The sequence below is a fragment of the Oryx dammah genome, unplaced genomic scaffold, assembly GCF_014754425.2.
Source record: "Oryx dammah isolate SB20612 unplaced genomic scaffold, SCBI_Odam_1.1 HiC_scaffold_18, whole genome shotgun sequence".
Lineage (NCBI taxonomy): Eukaryota > Metazoa > Chordata > Mammalia > Artiodactyla > Bovidae > Oryx > Oryx dammah.
Window position 1 is genome coordinate 62,469,503 of NW_024070202.1, and position 27,317 is coordinate 62,496,819.

At 41.1% G+C, this 27,317-nt stretch overlaps 1 protein-coding gene across 1 annotated transcript in view; it reads right to left on the bottom strand.

Annotated features, from left to right (window-relative positions):
• Window positions 1–15,001: 15,001 nt before the first annotated feature.
• The window catches only part of NPSR1 (neuropeptide S receptor 1), a 154,403-nt gene continuing 142,087 nt past the window's right edge, over window positions 15,002–27,317 (bottom strand). Inside the window, 5 exon segments of the mRNA XM_040259876.1 lie at window positions 15,002–15,049; window positions 15,176–15,228; window positions 15,231–15,271; window positions 16,114–16,294; window positions 20,976–21,062. Coding sequence (XP_040115810.1) covers window positions 15,002–15,049; window positions 15,176–15,228; window positions 15,231–15,271; window positions 16,114–16,294; window positions 20,976–21,062 — 410 coding nt within the window.

Sequence of the window (27,317 nt, forward strand, 5' to 3'; positions counted from 1 at the left end):
GGAGGTGTGATCATCTTTCTCCAGAAAGAGGCTCCCTCAGTCCTACCTGGTGAGGTTTAATCTGGGTGATTTGAAGGCAGGAGGATGATACTGAACATGCTCAGCTCAGCTCTACTCACTTTCTCTTGGGCTTGAGCTGTCCACAGGGTATAGAAGTTTTCTTCTGCTCCTTGATGTCTCCCCTGAGTTGCTAATTCACTGCTGTGGGAGAACCTGTCCTGGGTCAGTTCCAGGAAACTGGAGGGTAGAGAAGGCAGGGTGGCCTGAGGGCTTCAAGAAACAACTTCCAGAAATTCTTTAGCTTCACCCTTTTCTAAGTCCTCGGAGTTTTTCCCATTCAGCTTGCAGATGAAGTTGGGGGTAGCATGAGAAATACTCAAGGGAAGATTTATGGATTATACTATAAAAGAGAACACATGACTTTTCTTATGATCCATTGCCTAAAATTCATATGGCCAAAGTTACCTGTAAGAGAGGCTGAGAAATGCATAATGCAGCTGTGCCCAAGAGAAAGGGTAAATGCAGATATTAGTGAGCAGCAGCTCTATGTGCCACAGTGCTTGCATGCATGCTTAGTCGCTCGGTCATGTCTGACTTTTTGCGACCCCATGGACTGCAACCTGCCAGGCTCCTCTGTCCATGGGGATTCTCCAGGCAAGATTACTGGAGTGGGTTGCCATGCCCTCCTCCAGGGAATCTTCCCAACCCAGGGATTGAACCCAGATTCTCCCGCACTGCAGGTGTACTTTTTACCATCTGAGCCACCAGGTAAGTCCAAAAATACTGGAATAGATAGCCTATCCCTTCTCCAGGGGATCTTCCTGACCCAGGAATCGAACTGGGGTCTCCTGCGTTACAGGCAGGCTCTTTACCAGCTGAGCTACCAGGGAAGCCTATTTACCACAATGGGGAAGCCTAATTCTAGAGTTCATTGTTAGCAGGCTCTCTTGACTGCAGGTGGAGAAGGCAATGGCACCCCACTCCAGTACTCTTGCCTGGAAAATCCCATGGACAGAGGAGCCTGGTAGGCTGCAGTCCGTGGGGTCGCTAAGAGTCGGACACAACTAAGCGACTTCACTTTCACTTTTCACTTTCATGCATTGGAGAAGGGAATGGCAACCCACTCCAGTGTTCTTGCCTGGAGAATTCCAGGGACAGCGGAGCCTGGTGGGCTGCCATCTGTGGGGTCGCACAGAGTCGGACACGACTGAAGCAACTTAGCAGCAGCAACAGCAGCAGCAGCTTGACTGCAAGTACAAGCCACATTTGTTAGTAATAACGGTGTTGTTCTAATCTCTCTCCTGTCACCCTTTGTTTGATTTTGTAGTCTATTCAAAGCTCTCATGGGGAACAGAGGCTATTTTTGGATCCCTCAACTACAACATTTGGTGCAGGTCCTTGGAACATTGAGAAATAAAACACAGGAGTTGAATAACAAATTGGAGGGAATTGGACTCGAATTTTCTTCAAGCCAGATGGGTAAAGAATATGATTTTGGACCTTAAATCCTTTGGACTTTAATATATTTGAACTCTAACTTAATCATTGACTTCAATCATTGAAATTTAATTTCTTCCCAGAAAATTCATGATGAGAAAGGATTGATATTCAAACTTGGAACATCTTGTAATTGGTATTTTATTGCTGGAATATCTTAACATGATTTAATTTCTTTGTAGAGAATATAATGATTAGAGTGACAATATAATTTATCACCCAAACTAGGATAATTCTGAGAGAAAAAGGAGGCTCTATTAATAATTATGGGACAACAGTCATAAACCTATACTGTTTGGGTTGAGCTGGACTGTATGATCACTCTAGCTATATTGGATAGCATGGAAGAACAATGTTAAGAAAGAGAAATGGAATAGGGAATTAATTAACAGCAATATGGAGATTTAATTGAGATTTTCTGACTCACATAAGAGCCCTGTGGGGATCAGTTCTAACGTGTCCATCAGTGGTCCCAGGAGGGTCCTCAGGGGAGCTGTACCAGTCAGGGGCCACACAAGGGAAAGAGGAACCATGGTAGATATTTCAGAAAGAAGGGACTTAGTGTAGAATTGGGTGCACAGGTGCTTGCTGCTAAGTCGCTTCAGTCGTGTCCGACTCTGTGCGACCCCATAGGTGGCAGCCCACCAGTGCTAGAGAGCTGAAATAGCAAAGAAGAATGGTAGCCTAGGGATTAATAACTGCTGACAGCAGCTACCACCCCTAAGACTGGAGAACAAAAGGAAGGAGGCATTACCCTAGGAGTTCAGAGGAGGGCCCCAGGACAGATGCTGAGGTCTCTGGGGCAAGCTCCAGGCACCTGGGGAGAGGTGTGGTCTGAATCCTGCTAGTAACCCTGAGGAGATGATGGGGAAGCTGATGATTGAAATACAGAAAAGAAGCCCTCTATATTCCCCAAATTGTACTTTTTCCATATCCTGCCCATCTCCCTTTGGCACACCTTATCTAACAAAAAACAACTAACAAAGGAATTGGGAAATGTGGTTTGCAGAGTCCCAGCCTCAGCTTCAGCATCAAATGGAGTGGAGGGTGGGCTTGGAGCAAAGAAACAGTAGGGGCATAAATGGTCCAAATGAAGTGCATGGCATTGGGGGAGTACCTGATGAAAGAGGAATAGAAAGGTCTTGATAGAATTTATGATCTCCTCTTCGGAGGATCACCACACCCCTGGCTGACCATAGGCTTAATATTTAATCACAGAGAGTTAAGAACAAATAATTGTGGAAAGTCAGCTGTGGATGATGCTTCTTCATTTCTGATGTGTCCTTTCATGGAGAGATGTCACATTTTCAACTTTTATTTGCTCTTTAGTTGTTTGAAGAGAAAGGAATGTCCTTATCTGTGTCATGAATTTAGAGAGAATAAACTGGGCATGCTCAGCTCAGCCTTCCTCCTCTCCTGGGTGCAAACTGCTTGCAGGATGCTAGTGTTCTCCTCTTCCCCTTTATCCATTATTAGTTCACTAACATTTATCAACATGCACTCTATCCCAGGCACTGTTCTGGTCCAGGGGATACAGCAGTGAACAAAATAGGCAAAGATTCTTGTCTCATGGGAGATGTGGGCAATAAGCAGTAAATATAATTGTAATCACATTATACAGTGCACTGGAAGATGATAGATGCTGGTGCAAAAAAAAAACAAACAAAACAGTGCAGGAGATCAGGATTGCTGGGTTGGCAGCCGCAGTGTTAAAGAAAGTGGTCTGGGTAGGCTGACTTAGCAAGTCCATTTGAGCATATGAGGAGAGTCATTTGTCTGCTCACATTCAGAACCCTGTAAATGCCATAGTTTTAGAGGTGAATATTGACCACTCTTGGAGAAGGAAATGGCAACCCACTCCAGTTTCTTGCCTGGAGAATTCCATGGACAGAGGGGCCTGGTAGGCTGCAGTCCATGGGGTTGCAAAGAGTCAGACTTGACTGAGCAACTAAGCATACATACATACATTGATCACTCTCTTTCTCAGTCCAGCCACCACTTGCCCCCAGTCCTGGACATGCCCTGAGTATCTTGTTTGAGTAGGACTGTGGGCTATGGCCCACAGCAGAGATAGGTTTAATCACTGGGTTTACCTGTTGAGGTGTCATCTTCGAGCAAAGTATAAATCATAATTGCCTATAGTTAGTGCTTTACCCTGCTTTGCAAACAGATACACATGGTCAGTTAGCCTACCCACCTCATCCTGCCTCCAATTTGCAGCCAGGACAGCAGTATTAAAGCAATAGCTATTGCTGTTGGCAAACAAATGTGCACACTGTTTTTCTTTAAGGCAGCAGTTCTTAAAGTGTGGTCCAGATCCTGGTGAATGGAGAGGACCTTTCAGGGAGGGTCTGTGAGATCAAAACTATTTTCATAGTAGCACTAGAATATTTCTGGGGCCTTTTTCATTTTCTTTTTCTCTTGTGTACAGTGGAATTTTCCAGAGGTCACATGGCATGGAATAGCACAACAGATTGAGTGCAGAAGCAGATTAAAATACTTCTTTTTTCCCCTAACTACATATTTGTGTGAAGCCTGATTTTCTTTACATATTTCTATCAAAACAACATATTGCCACAGATTGAATGCAGAAGATCTGAAAATCCAGCTGTCTTCTATTAAGCCAAACTTAAAGAGATTTACAAAAAGTTAAAACAAGTTGATCTTCCTGTTAAATTTTTTTGAAGAGAGAAATACTGTCCGTATAGAAGATATTTATGTTACTATGTATTGAGTTTATTATTTTTATTTATAAAGGAATTCATAGGTAAATATTAAACAGTTTCTCACATTTAATTTTTAATGCAGTAAATATCTATGGGTATAATCCACATAAACAAGCATGTGAAAGTCAGTCAGTTGTGTCTGACTCTTTGTGACCTCATGGACTGTAACCCGTTAGGCTCCTCTGTCCATGGAATTCTCCAGGCAAGAATACTGGAATGGGTTGTCATTTCCTACTCCAGGGGAATCTTCTCAACCCAGAGACTGAACCCAAGTCTCCTTCTTTGCAAGTGGATTCTTTACCATCTAAGCCTCCAGGAAACTCCATAAACAAGCATAAAGGGGTCCCTAGTCTGAAAAGGTTAAGAAAGATTGCTCTCAAGGGCTTCAGTGTAATACCCTATCTGCATGTTTTTACAGCCCCCAGACATCCCTTCAGAAGCATCCTTCCTTGTTCTCAGACATCACATAAACTCATGGCCATGCTTCCCCACTTGATTTCATCTGGGTATCTACCTGCCTGTAAAACACTGTATACTAAGGTCTATCTTCTTGTGGTGAAAGAGCATTTAGTCCAGAGTGGAGAGAAGAAACAACATTTAGTCGTGGGTTTACCTAACCATTATCTGGAGAGTTGCAAGGTGATGAAGTTGGACTCTTAGAAGAACATTTGTCCTCAGGTTGGACCCAGGGCAACTGGACAGAGGTAAGCCCAGGTGGCCCACACCCTTCCTGGCCATGAGAAACTTGGGCTTTAAAGACCTGGCATGCTGTTAAGCACTGGTTCCTAAGTACTGGCGCCTCAAAGAGCTGCAAGAACCCCTGCACAAGAATCACCTGAGTTGCTTGCTGTACATACAGACTTCCAGGCTGTACTCAGAGACCAATGAATCAGAATGCTGTCGGAGATCTCAAGATCTGTACTTCTTTCCTACGCCTGTGAGTGATTCTGTGATGCAGCAAGATTTGGGACCCTTTGATCAGCCTTCTTAAACCCTGTCAAATCATCATGGAGATGAGTCAACATGCTTTTGACCCAAATATTTCTCCTGGCCACCTCCTGCAGGCTCAAAGTATCTACTTTTTTTTGGCAGTTAGTTCTTTGGTGATAGGGCAGCAATGCCTCAAATGTTCCCTCTTTACATGAAATCCTCTCTGGAGGAATGATGATGTGGCTGTACTTGGGAGTAGCACAGCAGGTGTGTTATCTACCTGCTATACATGAGGGATGAGAAAGGGCAGAAAGGAGGAGGAGACTCTTTGGAAGGACATGGGGGTTGGAGTTATAAGTAAGAACTTCACGACTCCAGGACCCCTCAATAGGCAACAAGAGAACAGAAGCTAGATATTGATTTCCACTGGACTGACACTCAAGACTCTATGGAGGAGCCAAGATATTTCTGCAGATTTTGAAAAATGTTGGCATCAATATTCCTGTTACTGGATGTGAATGATACATTGCTGGCTCAGAATGCAGAGAAGGAACCCAGAAGCATCTTTGGGCCATCTCATCTCTGCTGTTTCTTGTGTGTAATCGAGACCCAGTTGATCACCTTCCTGTTTCCAATCTGGCTGTCTTCTCTGCAATACTTCCAGAATAATGGTTCTAAAAGGCTTTGAAAAGCTACAGTTTTAGAAACTTTTAACTGTGAAATATAACACACATTCATAAAAGTTCACCAAATGTAAATATATAGCTTAATGAGTAATTAGAAAGTGAACACCCAGAGCAAGAAATAGAACCTTACCAGCCCCTCTTCTGCAGGCTCCCTCCCAAACAGCTCTTTCCCATCCCACAAAGGAGCCCCACTCTTGGCTTTTATAAATTACTTTATAAAAGTACTTTCCTTGCCTTGCTTTAGAATTTTATCACCTGCATATGCATCCCTAAATACAATAGTAAAATTTGGCTGGTTGTGAACTTTACATAATTGAAATCATATAGTATCTTTTAGTATCTAAAGTATTCTTTACTTTTATGGTTTTAAAGATTTTTTTTATGATGTGACAAGCAGCTGGGGCAGGGTTTTTTTCGGTCATTTTTGTGCTATAAAGTACTTTATTGTATGAATATATCATAATTTTTTAAATCTATTGTCCTGGTGGGCATTTGTTTCACCTCCAATTATGGTTCTTATAAAACAGTATTATTATGATTGTTGTCAAGTTGCTGAGTCATGTCTGACTCTTTTGCGACCCCATGAACTGTAGCCCACCTGTCTCCTCTTGTCCTTGAGATTTTCCAGGGAAGAATACTGGAGTGGGTTGCCATTCCCTTCTCTAATTATGATGAATATTCTTTCACATATATTAAGGCTCACATAATCATACTCTTCTGTAGTATCTTTACTCAGGAACCGAATTGCAAAGTCATAGGGTATATACATCCTTAATTTTATTAGTTAAAGGCTAGAATGGTTGTAGGAGCTTTCCTGGTGGCTGAGATGGTAAAGAATCTGCCTGTGATGTGAGAGACTCTGGTTTGATCCTTAGGTTGTACTAAATATTTACCACCAGCAAACAATGAAAACTTCTGATGCTTCACATCCTCACCAATACTTGATATTGTCAAAGTTTTAAATTTTTGCCCATTTGGTGGGTGCATATTAGTATCTCATTGTGATTTAATTACTTTTCCCCGACTTCAGTGAGATTTAACATCTTTTCATTTGGTGTTTTATTGGCCTTTTGGAAAATTTCTTTTCTGAAATCAAGTCCTGATCACTTTCTATCTGTTTTCAATTGTCTTTTCTTAATGATTTATGTGAGTTTTACATATTCTAAATTCTAGATCTTGGTCATCTGCAAATATTTCCCATTCTATCACTTGCTTTTTCACCCTTTTTTATGATGTCTTTTGATTTCCTAATTTTTTGGTAATCAAATTTATTAATCTTTTCCTTTAAAAGCAGCAGTTTTTGTGTTTTGTTTAAAGAGCTCTTGTCCTATTCAGCGATCTTAAAGATATTCTCTTACATTATTTCTTCAAGGTGTTTTATTTCATGCAGTTAATTTGTTTACTCTGACACAATACTGTAACTTTCATTATTATGGCTTTATGATAAGATCAAGTATCTAGCTGGTCAAATATTCCCACTTTTTTTTTTCTTGGTCTAAAAAGTCTTGGCTAATTTTGGCCTTCTGCGTTTCTCTATAAATTTTTAGAGGCAACTTGTAAAGTTCTACAGAATTCCTGCTGGAGCTTTGATTGGTACTATATTAATCTTACTGATTGATTGGAGAAGAATGGATGATTTTATGATAAATCATGGTGTATTTGTTTCTACCTTGAATTAGTTCCTCTTTAATACCTTTCAATAGTACTATGATTCCTCCATAGAGATTTATACACCATTTATGAATTTATTCTTAGGAACTTGATCTTTTAAGGCTATTGTAAATTGCAATTAAAAAATAATTTTCTATTTGTTGCTCTTGTGTGGAAATGATATTGACTTTTGTATATTGATTTTGTATCCTGCAACCATACTAAACTTTATGATTACTTTTAATTATTTACAATTATAATTATTAGTTCTAATAATTGTATCTTATTTTGATATTCTATACATTTATATCAATATAATGGGAGAAGGCAATGACACCCCACTCCAGTACTCTTGCCTGGAAAATCCCATGGATGGAGGCACCTGGAAGGCTGCAGTCCATGGAGTTGCTGAGGGTCAGACATGACTGAGTGACTTCGCTTTCACTTTTCACTTTCATGCATTGGAGAAGGAAATGGCAACCCACTCCAGTGTTCTTGCCTGGAGAATCCCAAGGATGGGGGAGCCTGGTGGCTGCCATCTATGGGGTCACACAGAGTCAGACACGACTGAAGTGACTTAGCAGCAGCAGCATATCAATAATAAATTGATTTTTATTATGAATTGCCCATCCTTTTACCTTTTATCTTTTTGTTTTTGTTGCTTCACTTTTGTGGCTAAGATCTTAGTACAATGTTGAATAAAGTGATGATGATAGCATTTTTTACTCATTCATTCTTTATTTCAAAGAGACTACCTCAAAGTTTTATCATTAGGATTTTTGTTACATAATCTTTAGAGTTTGGGATTTCTTTTTAACTCAAATTTGTGAAAATCTTTTATTGCGCCTTAATGCCCAATAATTTTATTGAACATTTCCCCTGTATCTGTTACACTGATAATGTGTTTTTTTTAACTCTTGTAATCTATTAGTATAATGAGTTATTTGAGTAATTTTCTAATATTAAGCAACTTTGCATTCCTGAAATGAATACAACTTGGTCACGTGTTTTAGTCTTTTTATATTTTGCTGGATTTGGTTTGCTAAAATTTAATTTGGAACCTTTTTTTTATTTTCATGACAAAATTTCACTTGTAATTTTCTGTTTGGTAATATCTTTGTAGGGTTTTGACTTTATGGCATTTTTAATCTAGTAAATAGTTTCAAGTCTCCTGAATAGTATAAGTATATAGAATTGGAGTTGCTTTTTATTTAAATTGTGATAGAACTCTCCAATGAAGGCATATTTTTTCTTTAGTAGTTATGATATTTACTATGAAACTTTTCTGTTTATTCTTACATCAGTTATAGTAAGGTGGCTGTTCATCTATATTTTCAGTTTGCTTTAGTATAAACTTGATCATAATATCCCTTTATTATCTCTTTATTGACTTCAAGACCTGCAGAGATATCCTTAAAATAAATAATACTGCTTACTTGTGCCTTCTCTCTCTTTTCCCTTTCACCAGTCTCACAAGAGGTTTATTGATTTCATTATTTTTTCAAAAAACAGAATTTTGTCTTGAGCTTCTAAAATTACATGTTTGTTTTCTATTTTATTAAATTTACTCCTGCTCATTATTTTCTTGCTTGTATTTCCTGTGGCCTTGTTTTGGTGAATTTCCCTAACTTCATGAACTAGATGATTTATTCATTAACTTAAAGGAAAGAAGAAAAATTCTTCGTTTTAGTCCTTTGTTTATATCCTACACTTTTGGTATAATTTCATTATCATTCAATATGATTGTTTTCTACTTTCCATGTACTTTTTTCTTTGATTATAAGTACTAAGAAGTATATTTTTTGATTTCTAAACCTGGTAATCTAGTTAAGCCCCTGCTCTTGAGTTCTAGCATAATTGCATTGTGATCAAAGAAACCAGTCTGTTTGAGTTCAATCTTTTGAATATTTTGAAGCTTATTTTATTTATGGCTGACACATGGTCAAGTTTTGTAACTGCTTCACATGTGCCTGAAAACCATTTATTTTGGAGTGGTAGGATAATGTGCTCTACCTCTGTTATTCATGTTGTTCCAGTTATGCAGATCATTCCTAGTTCTTGTCTCCTTCAATTACTGAAATTAAGTGTGACAAAATTCCCCACTATGGCTGCGGACTTGTCTATTTGTTTGATAGTTCTGACAACTTTTGAAAATACATATTTTGAGGCCATCTTGTAAATGCTTAGGAATTTAGACTTATATCATCTCACTGAACTAAAACATTTATCACTTGAAATGTCCCTGTTTACTGCCACTAATGCTTTTTTTCCCCTTAAAATGTACTTAGTCTTTATTAATACAGTCTCACCAGCTTTTAATACTGTTTCCATGGAATACCTTTGTCCATTCTTTCATTTCCAAACTTTCTGTGTGCTTGTGTTTTAGGCATGTCTCTTGCAAATAACATATAGTTGTTTAAAAGTCTAATCTAACAAAAACTGGAGTATATAATCTGCTTACATTATTACAGTTACTAATATATTTGAAAAATCCACCATTTTTCTGTGTGCTTTCTATTTGTCCCAGCTATTCATATTTCTACTTCTTTCTTTTCGTGCCTTTTTTTTAGACTGCTTGAGTCCTTTTATCATGTTTTTCTTCTCTTTTAGCTTCAAAGTTATATCATTCTTTATTTCTATTATTTTAGTGATTACAAACTACATTCTTGAAATGAAAACTTGCATCTTGGTGTATCACTGTCTAATCTATATTCTACCCACATTCCAGGTAATGCAAGGACTTTAAGCAATTTAGCTATCTTAATTTTGTCTAGACTTTATTATATACTATTGTTGTATATTGAGTATGAATACTGAGTCACTTCTTTGGGACCTCTTAGGGAGTCCCCAAATAGTCAGAAAACCATGAGACTACATGACTCAAGCCTCTGTCCATCTTAACATTCTCTATGCATTATTGCACTTTAAAAATGTTAATCAAACATGCCCTGTTGAGGATAATGCAGTCCTAAAATGCAGCTGCAGAGAAATGAGGCATGTGTTTTTCAGGTTTCCAAAAGCGAGGAGATTGGCCCCTCAACAGGACCATCTACTTTCAATCAAATGGAATTGAAAAACTGCAAGAAACACTGTTCAGTTCAGTTCAGTCACTCAGTCGTGTCCGACTCTTTGCGACCCCATGAACTGCAGCACTCCAGGCCTCCCTGTCCATCACCGACTCCCAGAGTTCACCCAAACTCATGTCCATCGAGTCAGGGATGCCATCCAGTCATCTCATCCTCTGTCATCCCCTTCTCCTCCTGCCCCCAATCCCTCCCAGCATCAGAGTCTTTTCCAATGAGTCCACTCTTTGCATGAGGTGGCCAAAGTACTGGAGTTTCAGCTTTAGCATCAGTTCTTCCAAAGAATACCAAGGACTGATCTCCTTTAGGATAGAGTGGTTGGATCTCCTTGCAGTCCAAGGGACTCTCAAGAGTCTTCTCCAACACCACAGTTCAAAAGCATCAATTCTTCGGTGCTCAGCTTTCTACACAGTCCAACTCTCACATCCATACATGACCACTGGAAAAGCCATAGCCTTGACTAGATAGACCTTTGTTGGCAAAGTAATGTCTCTGCTTTTTAATATGCTGTCTAGGTTGGTCGTAACTTTCCTTCCAAGGAGTAAGCATCTTTTAATTTTATGGCTGCAGTCACCATCTGCAGTGATTTTGGAGCCCCCCAAAATAAAGTCTGACACTGTTTCCACTGTTTCCCCATCTATTTCCCATGAAGTGATGGGACCAGATGCCATGATCTTCATTTTCTGAATGTTGAGCTTTAAGCCAACTTTTTCACTCTCCTCTTTCACTTCCTTCAAGAGGCTTTTTAGTTCCTCTTCACTTTCTGCCATAAGAGTGGTGTCATCTGCATATCTGAGGTTATTGATATTTCTCCTGGCAATCTTGATTCCAGCTTGTGCTTCTTCCAGCCCAGTGTTTCTCATGATGTACTCTGCATAGAAGTTAAATAAGCAGGGTGACAATATACAGCCTTGACGTACTCCTTTTCCTATTTGGAACCAGTCTGTTGTTCCATGTCCAGGTCTAACTGTTGCTTCCTGACGTGCATATAGGTTTCTCAGGAGGCAGGTCAGGTGGTCTGATATTCCCATCTCTTTCAGAATTTTCCATAGTTTATTGTGATACACACAGTCAAAGGCTATGGCATAGTCAATAAAGCAGAAATTGATGTTTTTCTAGAACTCTCTTGCTTTTTCGATGATGCAGCGGACATTGGCAATTTGATCTCTGGTTCTTCTGCCTTTTCTAAAACCAGCTTGAACATCTGGAAGTTCACGGTTCACGTATTGCTGAAGCCTGGCTTGGAGAATTTTGAGCATTACTTTACTAGTGTGTGAGATGAGTGCAATTGTGTGGTAGTTTGAGCATTCTTTGGCATTGCCTTTCTTTGGGATTGGAATGAAAACTGACCTTTTCTAGTCCTGTAGCCACTACTGAGTTTTCCAAATTTGCTGGCTGTAGTGAGGTATATTCATATGACCGTAAAAAAAGTATAGTTGCCAGAAGGCCTGTAGCTCACTTAAGATGACTCTAGAAGAGCAGAGCTACTTTATTTCCTGCTAAATATAATTTTGTTTTCTTGTTTCCCCACCAGATACAGGCTTGTGGTCCCTTCTGACAGTGTGGATGCAGAAGGAAGAGGCAAAGTCCTTTCTGTATATGGATGTCTAGAGTTGTCATAATGATGTGGGGAAGCAAGTTGAAGCTGTGTGTTTGGTTGAGAAAGGATACATTTTTCTCATCATTAATCACAAATTAAAGCCATTTAAAAGGTATGGGAAATGTTGCTTGGCAAAATTAAACTTCCGTTAAATTATGCTCAACACAATCCCTGGAAGCAAAGTTTTTACCATTCATATTTAATTTAGTTCAGTAAAGCGGAGACACTTATTTTCTCTAGCATGGCTAAAAATATTAAACACATTTATCCTTATTATCCTAAATTTTTGCCTATGCCTGAAGCTAAGTGATAATGCAATCATAGGTGTCTGTGACATCTTGGTGTAGGAAGTAAGTGTCTTAATTTTATATATCACTCTGCTGGCTTCTCTGGCCCCACTTGGGCTGCTCCAAGGCTATAAACATGACATCACAACACTAAGCTGTTCATTTTCTCCAAGAGTTCAAACTGTATTTCCTGATTGGGAAATGATGTTTCTCTGACTTCATGGTGATAGATGGAGAAATTACACCTTCTAAAGAGCAAATAACTCGACTATGAGTCATACAGTCATTGCTCCCCTGGGGAAGAAATTCCAGAAGCTATGACTCTATGGATTTAATTTAAGCCGTTATAATCTCAGAACCTGTATCTGTAAAGAACCCACAAGACTCTCTGCTCCAGCCTAATTTTGTTCCCATCTTACAGATGAGACAGTTGATGCTGAGAAACATTAAATAATTTGTTCCAAGGTCATAAGACTATGGAACTATTACCAGCATTCCTTAGTGTTTAAATCATGTTTCCTCAAGCTCAGAAAATACATGAAAATGAAGATCCCAAAGTCCTCACCAATATGAAGCAAGTTTCATTGTACTGGCAGCTTGTCTTGCAGCAGCCTGCACCATTATCTTACTGATTTCCAGTCTTCACTGGGAATAGGAGTCTCAGCACTACAATAACTACAAAATCACATTCACAATTTTTAAAGCCCACAAAGACCCTCACTTGACTCTCTCCTTAACTTTCAGGGTCTATTGATAGATGAGGTAGGCATGTAATGCCTTTCTCAAACCAGAGCTTGACAGAGGTTGAAAGCATCTGTCAAAAGAACCCAGGCCTCCCATTTTGCCATGTAGGAAGGGCAGCCACCAGATTTTGCACTGTTAATTGGCTCCCATGCAGACAGTTATTTTAGCAATGATTATGTGGGTCTTCTGTAGCACATCTTAATTTAAAGTGAAATGTCAAAAAGCACTTCTCAACCACTCAAAGCTTCCAGGTTTGCTCACATTTAGCTGGTTGAACAGAAAGGAAGGCAGCCTTCAATACTGTTCTGTAGATGTACAACTAGATTATTCAGTCTCCTCAAATTCAGAAAGTAATTCTAAGAGAGATGGTAACTGAGGAGTCTGATTTCTACCTAAGAGATACTTTTCTTAAGGTCAGATGGAATTGAAAAGAGAGTTTATGGGAAAAATGCCACTGTGACCTTAAGCACGAAGTCTTTGGGTTGACACCGTAATGAGGAATGGAGTGCTATTAAAATAATAACTCCACTAGCAGTAGACGAAAAAAGACTTAAGCTCAGGATAATTTTGGGAAGGAGGATTTTGCCAAGGAGATTTTAATGTCAAGAATGTATGTGAGGCTAAAAATAAGGAGCTCACGCACATCCTAGAGCTGTGGGTGGGGATGTATATATAATCAAATTAAATTATTCCACTTCCACTTATGGAAAAACCTGATGGCAAAAATTGATTAGAAAACATTTAGTCATATTTCACTTGGATTATGCTTATATATATCAAACTCCAGAATTGTCAAAATAAGGCCCACAAGCACTTCCCAGCCAAGGTATTAGATAGACAATGGCTAAAATGTGCAAAAATGATAAAGATATTACAGAAACATCATGCCTGGAAAAGCCACAGGCATTCAGCTCCCAACTATAGAGAGAGAAGAGTACCTGAGGTATGAGACATGGAACCCAGAGTGACCTAAATGTGGAATGCAAAGGGAGGAGCCTTCAGAGAGCTGGAAAGACATGTGTGAGCCCCAGGTGCCAACTCTCAAAGCCTGGAGGTCAGAGCCCCGTGACTTTTTGCGCTATTTCTTTTCCTACCAGATAAAGTACCCCTCAATTTCGATTTTGCTCTGGAGGGCCAGCACTTATGTTCTTTCTGCAAATCATCTGTCGATACAATGGGACGGTGAGGTTGGCTGCTGCCAACACATCCCTCTGCCAACCATGGCCATCTGCAGAGGAGACACAAAGCCTCAATGCCTGGAAATGAATTTATTATTTGTTGACATTTCAAGGACAAACATCTCTTTGGCCACAGCTACTGAAACTTGAATCCAAAAATGGGAGGAAAATCTAGGCCCAGGTAAGCCTTTCATTTACTTCTTAAATTGTAATTATAAGAATATGTACAAACATGCTTTGTTAGTCAATCCCCTCTGCTTGCCCAAGCCTGGGCCCCGGGCCAGCAATGTCTCTGTCCGTTGATTCTGGTGCTGACCAGTGAGAAGGGCAGCTAGGAGTGGTAGGGAAAGAAGGGGTATCTTTCCTGGCTGGTGGGAATAGTTTGTAACTTCCTACTGGCCAATACTTGCTGAGGCAGGTGACACACACTCTTCAGGATGTTTGCCTTGTGCATCCCCCAGGTGATAAAGGTACAGGGCAGAGAAGTTGGCTCAGGCTTTATACGCAGGCCCAAGGTGCTAATGGGAACCCAGGAGAGTTGATGGGTCTCAGCCCAGTGCTACCACTGTCCCATGATCTACATGAATTCTGGCTTGGACAGAACCTGCATCTCATGCTTCTCAGTTCTCTCCCGACATGTCATTCTGGAATCCCGTGATCTCTGCTCCCTAAAGAAAGAACAAAGAGGAAAAATCATTTGTCCTGAATAATTTAACTGTTAGGAGCTAACACTTGTGGAGAACTTATTAAGGATCAGGCATTGTGCTAAGCACTTTTAATGTACTAGCCCCCGCCGCACTTCCCCACCACTCACAGTCCTCCTTCCTACTGATCAGCGCCAGAGCCCGGTGACAGAGACAGCACTGGCTAAGATGTAGGCACTGCTACTGCTATTAGCCCCTTTTTACATGTGAGGAAATAGAGGTTTATGGAAGTTAAATCACTTTCCCTAGGTCACATGTAGCTATGAATCAACAATGGCAGCATCAAACCCAAGGCTGTAACCATTCTGCAATTCTATCATGGAGACAAGAGGAAAGGAGAGGGCAGGGAGGGGCTGATGGGTGAGAGGGCAGAGGCAAACCAGGTGAGGGATGGTAGCCATTCTAACATATCAATGATGTTTAGGATCACTGAGAAATGCTACCATCCATCCATCCATAATTCCAGAAGGACCTGAAAGATCTTGTCAACTGATGGAAGAGAGATTCAACGGAGGGCATCAAACCCAAGCCTGAAACAACTCTACTACAAGTCCATCCCCTGAGGATTTTTCCACCTGCCCCCTGTAGATTGTTCAGTAAAACAGCTGAAAACCAGCAGGCTGAGTCATTGTGGGAGAGATCTCATTTCAGCTCTGTAACTAGTTATTCACATAATCTCAATAATGTCCCTTAACCTGTGAGCCTTAATTTGTTTATCTGTAAAATGATCATTCTTTGTGTCCTGCTATCTCCGTGGCATTGTATTGAGCCAACTCATGGGGAGAAGCTTTGAACTAAAATAAGAATAGTCTATATGTGACTCGATTAAGATGATTGCTATAGGAGGTGATGTGGTATAGGAGAAAGCATGAGCCATGGCTCGGGGGCCTGGATTTGAATCTGTCACACTAGCGGAAACTTTTTGACTCTCAGTTTCTCATCTATAACCCGCCAGGGAGCTCTAGCATGAGGAAGACACAGGTTGGAGGTGAGTGCAGTGGGCTTCCCCATGTCTGAATGCCTCTTACCTGCAGGGGAAGCATATGGAGTTGCTGAAAACACAGTAGATGAGGGGGTTGATGGCACTGTTCAAGGCAGGCAGGTTCTGAATGATCACAGAGGCGTAGAAACGCTCCTTAGTGTTTGGAAGGAGGCTGAAATTGTCTAAAATGTCGAAGAGGAAGTAGGGACTCCAACAGCAGATGAAGGCTGGGGAGAAGAGAACCATTAGCACTGTAGCAGCCCACAGCCCAGAGGGCCCTCTGTGTTGGCCCTGAGTGGAGCTTCAGTGAGGAGGTTCCTTAGCACCTGGGATCTCAGAAATATTTAGAACAGTTGTGTGTGTTCATATTAATGTCATGTTTAGTTAAACACACACAGATACACACTCACGTCTACACATACATACATTACATCCCACAGACGCATTTCTAAAGTTGAGTAAATTTGCTGGAGCTTCTCTATCTGTAAAGGGAGGGTCTGATTTAACTACTGCAGTGATCCTTGAAAGGCTGGGAGCTGTTCAGCATGGCCTTAGCCTCTCATTCTACACTGTGCGAAAGAAAATTCAGCAAATCCCTTTGGAGACTCTATGGTAAAAGACAGAGCAAGGAACACTTTACAGCAACTCCTGTTTTGGGGTAGGCGAGGGGAAGGGGTGGTAGTTAATGTTTCAAAACACAGCCTGGCTAAGTCACAAGATTCTCAATTTTATTTTCCATTTCCAAGTCAGCCTCTCCAGGCAACACCCACACTATATACCCCTTACCAAGTCCATTAGTGTGCGTGAGACCCTGATTCTGTTTGGATCCAAATCCTCAGAGGAAGGAGATGAGAAATGGAGACCCAGAGTGCAATGGCCAGTTTTATGTGCCACCTTGACTAGGTCATAGGATGCCCAGATTTTTTTGTTAATCATTACTTCTGATTATTTCTGTGTTCTCAGAGTATTTCTGAATGAGATTGACATTTGAATTTGTAGATTAAGAAAAGTAAATTGTCCTCCCCAATGTGGGTGGGCAGTGATCTATCCATAGGTTTGAATACAATAAAAAGGGTGAGTGAGAGAGGAGTCACTCTGTTTGCTTGACTGTCTTCTGGCTAAGACTTCGATCCTCTTTGGCTTTCATACTTTGACTCAGACTGAGACCACACCATTAGCTCTCCTGGATCTGGAGATCTGGGGACTTTTCAGCTTCACAGTCAAATGAGCCAATTGTTTACAATAAATATCTATATCTATCTATATATGTATAATTTCTCTGGAGAATGCAAATTAATACCATAGAGATAAACCTTCTTGGGATTGACTGGAACCCACATGTGCTCTCTCTTACTTTCTTGCCCCCTCCTCTCCACTCTCTTTCTTCCCTTTCTCAGTCATAGGATTTTTCCTCAGGGAAGTCAGGCTTCCTTTGCCATCTGACTATAGGAGTCAGCTTGTCCCCATTACTCTTTGACTGACACATGTATTTTTTCCCTCCTTGACCTTGACAATCTGTTAAAAGGGAACAGTTCTAACACAAAGACCACTGAACATTCTAGGCTATGGTGGTAAAGCCTGGCATTGGCGCAGTTAGTAGTTCTGGGGCATGGAGGGGCAAAGCTTCTGTTTCGGGGAATTTTGAAAATGTGTGTGTATATATTTGTGTGTGTTGTGTTGGTCCTGGTTTTCCTAGGGATACCTGTCCTCCTGCATCATGCAGCCAGTCCCATCCATGTCTCATACATCCTTCAAATGCCCATTTGGACATTTATGGAGCAGAGAATCTGTTTATAGTGACCCCAGTCTAAAAACCTGATTCTGTTTTATATATGACCACAATATTTTAAATAAATACTGAGTTTTCCAGAAGTCCAATTCCCTTGCAAATAGAGGAAAGATTACTTTGTTTAATTTGGAACTTTAGCAGGATTTGTTCACCTATTGGGAAAATAAAGTCACTGACAGCAATACTGCTTTATTTTTTATGTCTCCATGAAAACACACCTGCATTGGTTTGCATTTGTTATTATTATTACTTCATTATTCTACTAAGGACTGTATCCAAGTATTTATATATTGAAATCTGTATTATTTTATTATCAATTACTTTCTTCCTAGTCTCCCTTTATGTTATACATTGATCTTTTAAGAATTATGTTAAGTACATAGGTTTTTGTATACATTTCAACTCAGAATGGTAAAGGGACATTACAAAATATTTGTTATAGGAAGGGGCATTTTGGTCTGATTGGATTGTTGACATGGCTGACCTCCTCGTGGACTTTCTTGTTCTCTGACTAAAGGGAATCCAATGCCAATGTATGTGGCTCCTGATTATAAAAGGCTGTACTGGCTCTGAAACACATGTATAAGGTATGCTTCCTGACTCAACATCCGGGGAATGTGTATCATGCTCCTGATTGTCTGGGAAAGCAAGATAGTCTCTGATCTACTTCAGAAGCTTCTGGGAAAGGATTTTGAGCCCCAGTGGGTGGTATATGCTCTGTCCCCAGGTCTGCCTGCAATGTTGTCTTGTGATTGTATTCTCCTGGCTAAGTCACACGGCATGTGGTCTGTTTGGCATTTTGCAGATGCATTTTAGAAAGGTGAGAGGGACAGTTCTGGTGACAATATACTCGCAGAGCTAACATGAGAGCTATGCTCCCAGAGGTCTTAAGAACCACAAGATGGGTAGCGAAGGGTAGTCTTTTGAGCTAAGTAAAAAAAGGAAATGACACAAATCTTTTCCTTCATGCATATCCCCATTTGTTCTTTCAACAGATATTAATTAAGCACAGTGTGCAAGGACTCTATAAGCCCTTGGTGATAATGTAAGGAAAACAAAAGCAAAAGTCATTGCTCGTGGGGATTTTGCCCCACAAATAGACAATAAACAGATCAACATATATCCTATACTGTCGAGTGGAAGTAGAAATATGAAGAAAAAATAAAGTAGGGTAAAGACTATAGGAGAGACATTTAAGACTTGCCAAGGAGGCCTTTCTGAAGAGGTGGTGTTGTTGGAAAGCAAGATGGTGTTAAGCCATGGCATGGATAAGCCATGCCACCGTCTGAAGGCAGGGCATTTCAGGTAGGAAGTATTGCAAGGTATGAACAAGTTGACATTTGAAGAAACAGCAAGAAAACCAGTGTGACTTATATATAGAATGGGCAAGGAAGAGAACTGGGGCATGGGGCTGGATACTTGGCTGGAGGACAGATCACACACACTGTAAGACATGGGAAAATGTACGATTTTATTCCAGTGTAATGGGAATCCATAGGTGAGTTTGCAGGGTAGTGATAGTGTCTGATTAACATTTTTAAAAAGATCACATTATCTGTTTTACAGAGAAGGATTAAAAGAAGATCAGTTGCAGTTCCAGTGTTCCAAGGAGAAGTTGGTAGGAGCTTAGATCAAGGAAATAATTGTATAGATGCTGAGAAATGGTTGAATCTGAGAACTCTTTTGCAGGTAAAGCTTCTGTGCCTTACTGATAGACTACATATGTGGCGTGGAAGAGAAATAGTATAATGACAGACAGATGACCGACCCTTAGGTTTTCGGTGTGGATGAAAGATCAAGTCATTTACTAAACTCGGGAACACAGGAGGATGAGTAAACTTGCAGGAGATAAGAAAGCATGCTGAGACCTCTGGTTTTTCATGTTGAGTATGCTAAGCTTATCATAAATAAAAATTTCAAGTAGAATTATAAAAAAATTTCAAGTAGAAATCATAGATATAATTTCTAAGGAAAGGAAGTGTTCCAAAGAAGAACTGAGCAAATGTTGTTTAGAAATCAACTAAAGACTGAGTATTGACATCTGGCATTTTGTTGGCTGTGGTTATCTTGATAAGTATGCCTGTACTAGGGTAATGGGAAAGAAAGCTAATAGAAATAAGCTCCAGAGAATGAGAGATGAAAAGGGGAGGAGGTCTGCTAGGAAGGAGAGTGTTAAAGAAGAGGGTCTGTTACTGGGGAGTTTATAGAGGGAGCTGTTACAGTATGTGTATGTGCATATGATCCAGTCAAGGGGGATATCTGTGGGGGAGAGGAGATGATTGCAGGAAGAGAATTCTTGAGTTAGCAGGGAGGAATGGGATAGCTCAAGTGCATTTTGGATTAAGGAGCAGAGACAGTTTATCCATAGTAATAGGAGAAAAGGCAGAGATGCAGGTAGGTCCATGGATATGAAGACAGGTGAATGAGGAGGTTCTATTCTGACAAGAGTGTTTTCCTTGTGAAGTAAGAATCAGGGCCATTAACTGAGGGGACAAAAAGGGGAGGAAGTTTTGAAGGTTTGGAAATGACGAAGAATATAACACCAATCTGACATATATTAGGTGCTCTAGAAATACCTTTTGTTCTTGGACGAGGTGACTTTGTGGGTCTTAAGAGTAGAGAGACCAAAAATACAAAAGGAAAGGGAAAACGACAGAAGCGAGCAGGGAAGATAAGGCATCCATTAGGGAAGAATTTATGGTGACCTTGAAATTAAATATCCAGAAGAAATGGAATGCCGGTTCTGTCTTCCTTGGTTGTTGAACGTCAGCTCTGGGGAGTGTATGCCTTCAGAAAAGCAACTGGGTCAACTAGATGATGGTGAGCATCAGCTTCAGCTAGTAATGTCTTAATTGGATTTTTTTCCACATTATCCATCCCATGGCTGTGTTGGACAACAATATTCATAAAGATAGATGTAGGAAACCAAATGTTGGCCTGTGAGGGAGCTACAGTGACACTGATAAGCTCCACACACACATTCCTTTCTAACTGGGAAAAGGCAGAAGTTCCCATAGACAAATTTTTTCCTTGTGTGCACTTTGTGTCACCAGGTCCCAGGTACAAATTTGTTTTTGGAATGTCAACAGTTTTACAACACGAGGAGGGATGTTGCTTACCGAGAATGATGACAATACTATACTTGATGGCCTTGATCTTTGCCTTTGAGATGAGCCCTCGGTTGTAACTGGTGCACAGCTTTCCATCTGCAGATGCAAAAAGCGAACCATAAAGTGAAGTGCTGCTTCTACCAATAGGAACATTGTAGGTTAGACCCACAGTTGTCATGGGACCACTTTCATCCTCCTCACCTATGCCCAGGAGGAACCCCCCTCCCCCGCCCTGCCCTTTGACATATTCAGAGTAAATGGGCTGGATGCTAGAAACTGCTCAGTGTGCAGCTTAATGTAAAATGCAAATGCATTGGGACATCCAGACTCTCAAGAGACTTGGCTGGATGCCCTGAATCAACTGAATCTGGAATGAGCCAGGTGACCACAGGGGGCGATGCTGAGACATTGGTCTTGTCCCTTCAGCAACCTAGGACAAAGCAGTTTTCCTAGAAATCTTACCCCAGATGAACTTACTCATCTAACTCAGAAATTCCACTCTCAACAAAAGCTCAAGCCAGAGATATAATAAAACCTGTTCCAAATAAGAGCCTCGTTATAACTTTAATCTTATGTGGGTTGTTTGATACTAAACATGTGAGGATTAAATTTAGGAATCCACTAGAATGTAAGCTTGATGGAGACAGAGACTTTGTTTTCCTCACTCCTGTGTCCTCTAAACTAGTGGATGATTAATTACTATTTATTGAATGAATTAATATACACCCACCTCTGAAGCTGTGAGAGATTTTTTTACTACCATGGCTTCTACCAGCCGTCATGGTGCCTTTGTGAAAACTGGGAAAAGATGCCCTCCCTCCGGACATACGCAGACCCTCAGTGAGGGAGAGGCATGGACAGAAGGCCAACACCACACACCCTCAGCTGAGTGCCACTGATTAAGGCTCAAGGGACAGAAGCCTAGTGGTGGCCAAGGCCAGAGGCCCACCCACGGCACACCTAAGTCACACGAGGTAGGACTACCCTACAGCCCAGCTACCATGCTCACTGGTCCTCACTACACATATGTCACGTTTGAAATGTATTTAAATCCTCATGGAAACTGGTGTGAAATTTTACCTTTGCGCTATTTATTCTACCTTGTCTGCAATCCAATCCAGCCCAACCCATCAAGAGATAAGGACTGAACAAAATAGGCTAAAATAGAGTTCCTCTTCTCTGGGAACTTTCAATCCAGCAGGAAAGATCACTCAGCATGAGGCTGGGTGAGATGAGAGAGACTAAAACCAAAAACCAAGTATGAACGAAGAAGGAAACCACTGTAATGCAGAGGTGGCCACAAGGCAGAGGCAGAAATCCCCAAGGCCAAGCTGGGGGTGGGGGCGTAGGATTGGGAAAGATGCCTGAAGCAGAGGGGAAGTCCTCAGCCAAGACGGGGAAATGAGAAAATGTAGGAAGTGTTAGAATCTTGGTGAGTCATCTCGCTTGGCTGGAGCCTGAAAGGACGCTGGTTTGAGGGTGGGGAGAAGGACTGAGGCCAAAGTAGGAAGACTTTGAATGTCTCCCTGAGGAGTTTGGGCTGAATTTCTAAGGCAGCTGAAAGTCATCGAAGCTTCGGTCTGTTTTCACAGTTTGAACGCTTACTCATTGGAGAAGACAAGCTGTTAGCAGGAATAATAGGAATAAGGGGTTTTTCTGTGGAACTGAAATGCTATATTTAATTATATAATTGATTTTTATTTCTCGATGTCTACCCTGGAAGGCCACTCTTAGGCATTATTAGGGCCTTCAGATTGTTCCGTGCATTTCACAGAAGCACAAAATTTCAGTGGTATAAGGGAGAAAATGCTTCAAGAGTATTTACAGCAGTGGTTTTTAGGTGGGGAAATATTGCCCCCGGGGTTATGACTGGACACATTTTTGATTGTCACAATGGTTGGGGTAGGTGTTCCAGGCATCTAGTGGGCAGAGACCAGGAATGCTGCTAAATATCCTTCAATGCACAGGACAGTTCCCCACAAAAGAAGAATTACCTAGTTCAAACTACTGACAGTGCCAAGGTTGAAGCCCTGATTTCCAAAGTAGTATCTTGGGAAGGATACAGACTTCAAGATCAAACCTGAATACACACTCCTGCTCCGCAACTTACTAGTGGTGTCATCTCATGCAAATTGCCTACTATTCCCAGCCCCAGTTTCCCACTTTTAAAAATGAAGCATAAAACACCTAATTCACAGAGTTGTCCTGAAGATTAAAATAAAATAATATATTCAAGGTGCCAGTCCCCATAGCAAGAATGTCAATTTCCTTATTAGTTGGGATGAATGAGATTTTAACAGTATTTCAGGAGGAATGAGCTGCCTTCATGGAAGTGAACAGAAAATATTACATTTGTTGTTGTTGTTGTTTAGTCACTCTGTCATATCCAACTCTTCTGTGACCCCTTGGACTGTGGCCCACCAGGCTCCTCTGTCCATGGGATTCTCCAGGCAAGAATACTGGAGAGGGTTGCCATTTCCTTCTCCAGGGGATCTTCCCAAGCCTCCTGCTTGATAGGCGGATTCTTTACCTCTGAATCACCTGGGGAGACTCATTACTATATTTAGATAGGCTACTATTCAATATTATCTGTATATAGAATTTATATAAATCAGATTATCAGGATGGGATTATAGCCATGGGGGCAAGTAAAAAAGACAGCAGATCCAATCATATCTTTTCAAAGTATCTCCATTTGCTGGTATAACAGCTGGCTCCTAAACAGCATGGCTCTGAAGACTTACTTTTTCAGAAAACTTTTTGAGAATGACATTTGTGCTCTGAAATCTGTTTAAAATGGAAACTTGCAGTACTTTCCACAGGGCAGCTGGGTGACAATATAATCAACTTCTACCATTCCATCTCCCAATGAGATCAGTGAAAAGCATCTTTAATCTGACCACTCTAGGAAATGCAAAACCTCCAGCTCCTGAAGATGGCTCTTCAAAGTGAGCTGAACTGCAAAATCCCAGTAATTCTCCTTTATTGGGAGATAAAAGGATTATTTCCCCTCAGGCCTTGGGGCTGACCAGGAGTGAAAAGCAGTTAAATTCAGCTGTCACTGTGCATTAATAGGGGGTAGCCTAGAGGCAGTGGGTGGATTAGATTTTGGACTGGAAGCAGGATGCTGCCTTGGGCTGTCTCAGTTCAAGGATGAATCCTAAGTGGCCAGTTGCTGCTCCTTTCCTTCCCCATGCTTCCTGCCACTTGCAGAGCCACTGGGAACCTTTTTTTGTTTTTTTGGGCTGAGCCTCTGAGAGGGGAGCAACTGATGTCCTGAGATTTTAAATGAAGCAGAATTTATTCCTGTCTGGTTAGGGCTGGGAGTAGGCATAAGTGAACCTACAAGAGTCCGGGTGATTTGTTTGTTAACAAGGAAGTCTACCTGATAATATTTTAAAATCATTATTTTTTCATATGTTGGTAACTTCATGTATTTCAGATTAATTTTAAAAATTGAACATTTTAACAATTATGCCCGATTTCTAAAAATTTTGAATTTAAAATTTATTTTTAATTTCTGATAATTGATGACCTCTTTATGAATATAACCTTAATGTGGACTATTTTTGATGCATTATGTCTCATCTACTTAGCTCAGGACTTTGGCCACCTCCATTCCTTTCCTTGTGTGTGTACAGAAGGTCATAGATACAAGGAAGTATGACCTAACTCACCTAACTCACAGTCTTGTCTATTCCTCAGTTCCTCAGTTCAGGTGGAACCAGGAACCCTGGCAGACCCAAAATAATTGTGGCAGACAGGTTAGCTATCCACCAAATTCTTTCCTTTTCCCCCAAGGCCCACAGAGAGATGACATTTTCCAGCCTCCTTTTCGGAAGGGATTGTTCATTTCAGTTCACTCACTCAGTCGTGTCCAACTCTTTGCAACCCCGTGGACGGCATGTTCATCAAACTCATGTCCATCAAGTTGGTGATGCCATCCAACCATCTCATCCTCTGTGGTCCCCTTCTCCTCCTGCTTTCAGTCTTTCCCAGCATCAGGGTCTTTTCTAATGAGTCAGCTCTTCGCATCAGGTGGCCAAAGTATTGGAGCTTCAGCTCAGCATCAGTCTTTCCAATGAATCTTCAGGACTGATTTCCTTTAGGATTAACTGGTTTGATCTCATTGCAGTCCAAGGGACTCTCAAAGAGTCTTCTCCAACACCACAGTTCAAAAGCATCAATGTCTTGGTGCTCAGTTTTCTTTATGATCCAGCTCTCACATCCATACATGACTACTGGAAAAACTATGGCTTTGACTAGATGGACCTTTGTTGGCAAAGTAATGTCTCTGCTTTTTAATATCAATCACCTCAGATATGCAGATGACACCACCCTTATGGCAGAAAGTGAAGAGAAACTAAAAAGCCTCTTGATCAAAGTGAAAGTGGAGAGTGAAAAAGTTGGCCTAAAGCTCAACATTCAGAAAACGAAGATCATGGCATCCGGTCCCATCACTTCATGGGAAATAGATGGGGAAACAGTGGAAACAGTGTCAGACTTTATTTTGGGGGGCTCCAAAATCACCGCAGATGCTGACTGCAGGCATGAAATTAAAAGACGCTTACTCCTTGGAAGAAAAGTTACGACCAACCTAGATAGCATATTCAAAAGCAGAGACATTACTTTGCCGACTAAGGTCCGTCTGTCTAGTCAAGGCTATGGTTTTTCCTGTGATCATGTATGGATGTGAGAGTTGGACTGTGAAGAAGGCTGAGCGCTGAAGAATTGATGGTTTTGAACTGTGGTGTTGGAGAAGACTCTTGAGAGTCCCTTGGACTGCAAGGAGATCCAACCAGTCCATTCTGAAGGAGATCAACCCTGGGATTTCTTTGGAAGGAATGATGCTAAAGCTACTTTGGCCACCTCATGTGAAGAGTTGAGTCATTGGAAAAGACTCTGATGCTGGGAGGGATTGGTGGCAGGAGGAGAAGGGGACAACAGAGGATGACATGGCTGGATGACATCACGGACTCAATGGATGTGAGTCTGAGTGAACTCCGGGAGTTGGTGATGGACAGGGAGGCCTGGTGTGCTGCGATTCATGGGGTTGCAAAGAGTCGGACACGACTGAGTGACTGAACTGAACTGAACTGAGGTTGGTCATAGCTTTCTTCCAAGAGCAAGTGTCTTTTCATTTCATGGCTGCAGTCACCATCCACAGTGATTTTGGAGCCCAAGAAAATAAAATCTATCACTGTTTCCATTGTTTCCCCATCTATTTGCCATGAATTGATGGGACCGGATGCCATGATCTTAGTTTTCTTTTCAGCTAGGGGTAGTCACGTGATTAAGTTCTGCCTGTAGGAACATGGAGAGAACTCAGGCCTGGCTCAGATACACTCCCTGAGTAATCCTTCATGCTGTCTTCCCTCATCCTCAATCTGCTGGATACTGATGCTAAGCCATACCTTAGTAGCCATTTGTTAAAGAGTGGCAACATCGTCATCTACTTGAGTTTCTGAATGACTGTGTGTCTTTCCCTTTGACCTTTACTGTCAATTCGACTTTAACTGAAGAAGAAACAAATTTCTATTTTGTTAAGGTTACTATATTTGAGGGTTTCTCTGATATAGCTGCTAGTGCTTCCTTAACTAAAGCAGAGATTGAAGCTTCACATGCATGCTGTCATAATGCAAAGCTACAGCAAGCAGCATTGGCCTACAGGCAGGGAGCAGGTAGTGAGGAGACTGATAGGGAAAGCTGGGACGGTGGAGACGCACCGGATAGAAGTGTTATCAACGGAAGGCAGGTTGTGTGCTTACTGAGACTGGACCCCCAGGGAGAGTACAAAGGTGGTATAGAGTTAGGATTCTCCAGAGAAAGAGAGCATACATGTCTGTATCGTAGCTATATCCATGTATATGTGGAAATTTATTATAGAAATTGACTCATGCAGTTATGGAGGCTAAATTCCATAATCTGCTGTCTGCAGAACCAAGAGGTCTGATGGTCTAATTCAGCCCAAATCCAAAAACATGAAAACCGGGAGAGACGATGATGTACATCTAAGTCAAAACGCTGGAGAATCAGGCAAACAGTCGTGTAAATCTTTGTCCTAGTCTTGGTCCCAAGAAGAGAGTAGGACAAGACGGACGTCCCAGCTCGAGCAAATTTGCCCTGCTTTTGCTTTTAGTTCTATTCTGGCCTTCAGTGGATTGGATGATTCTCACTGTCATTGGTGAGGCCTGTCTTCTTTACTTAGTGTGCAGCTTCACACGCTTCCAGGAACGCCCTCTAGACACACTTAGAAATAATGTTTTACCAGCTATCTGGCTAGCACAATCAAGTTGACACAGGAAATTAACTATCTCAGTTGGTAAACAGAATGTTAATAGTGTGTGTTGA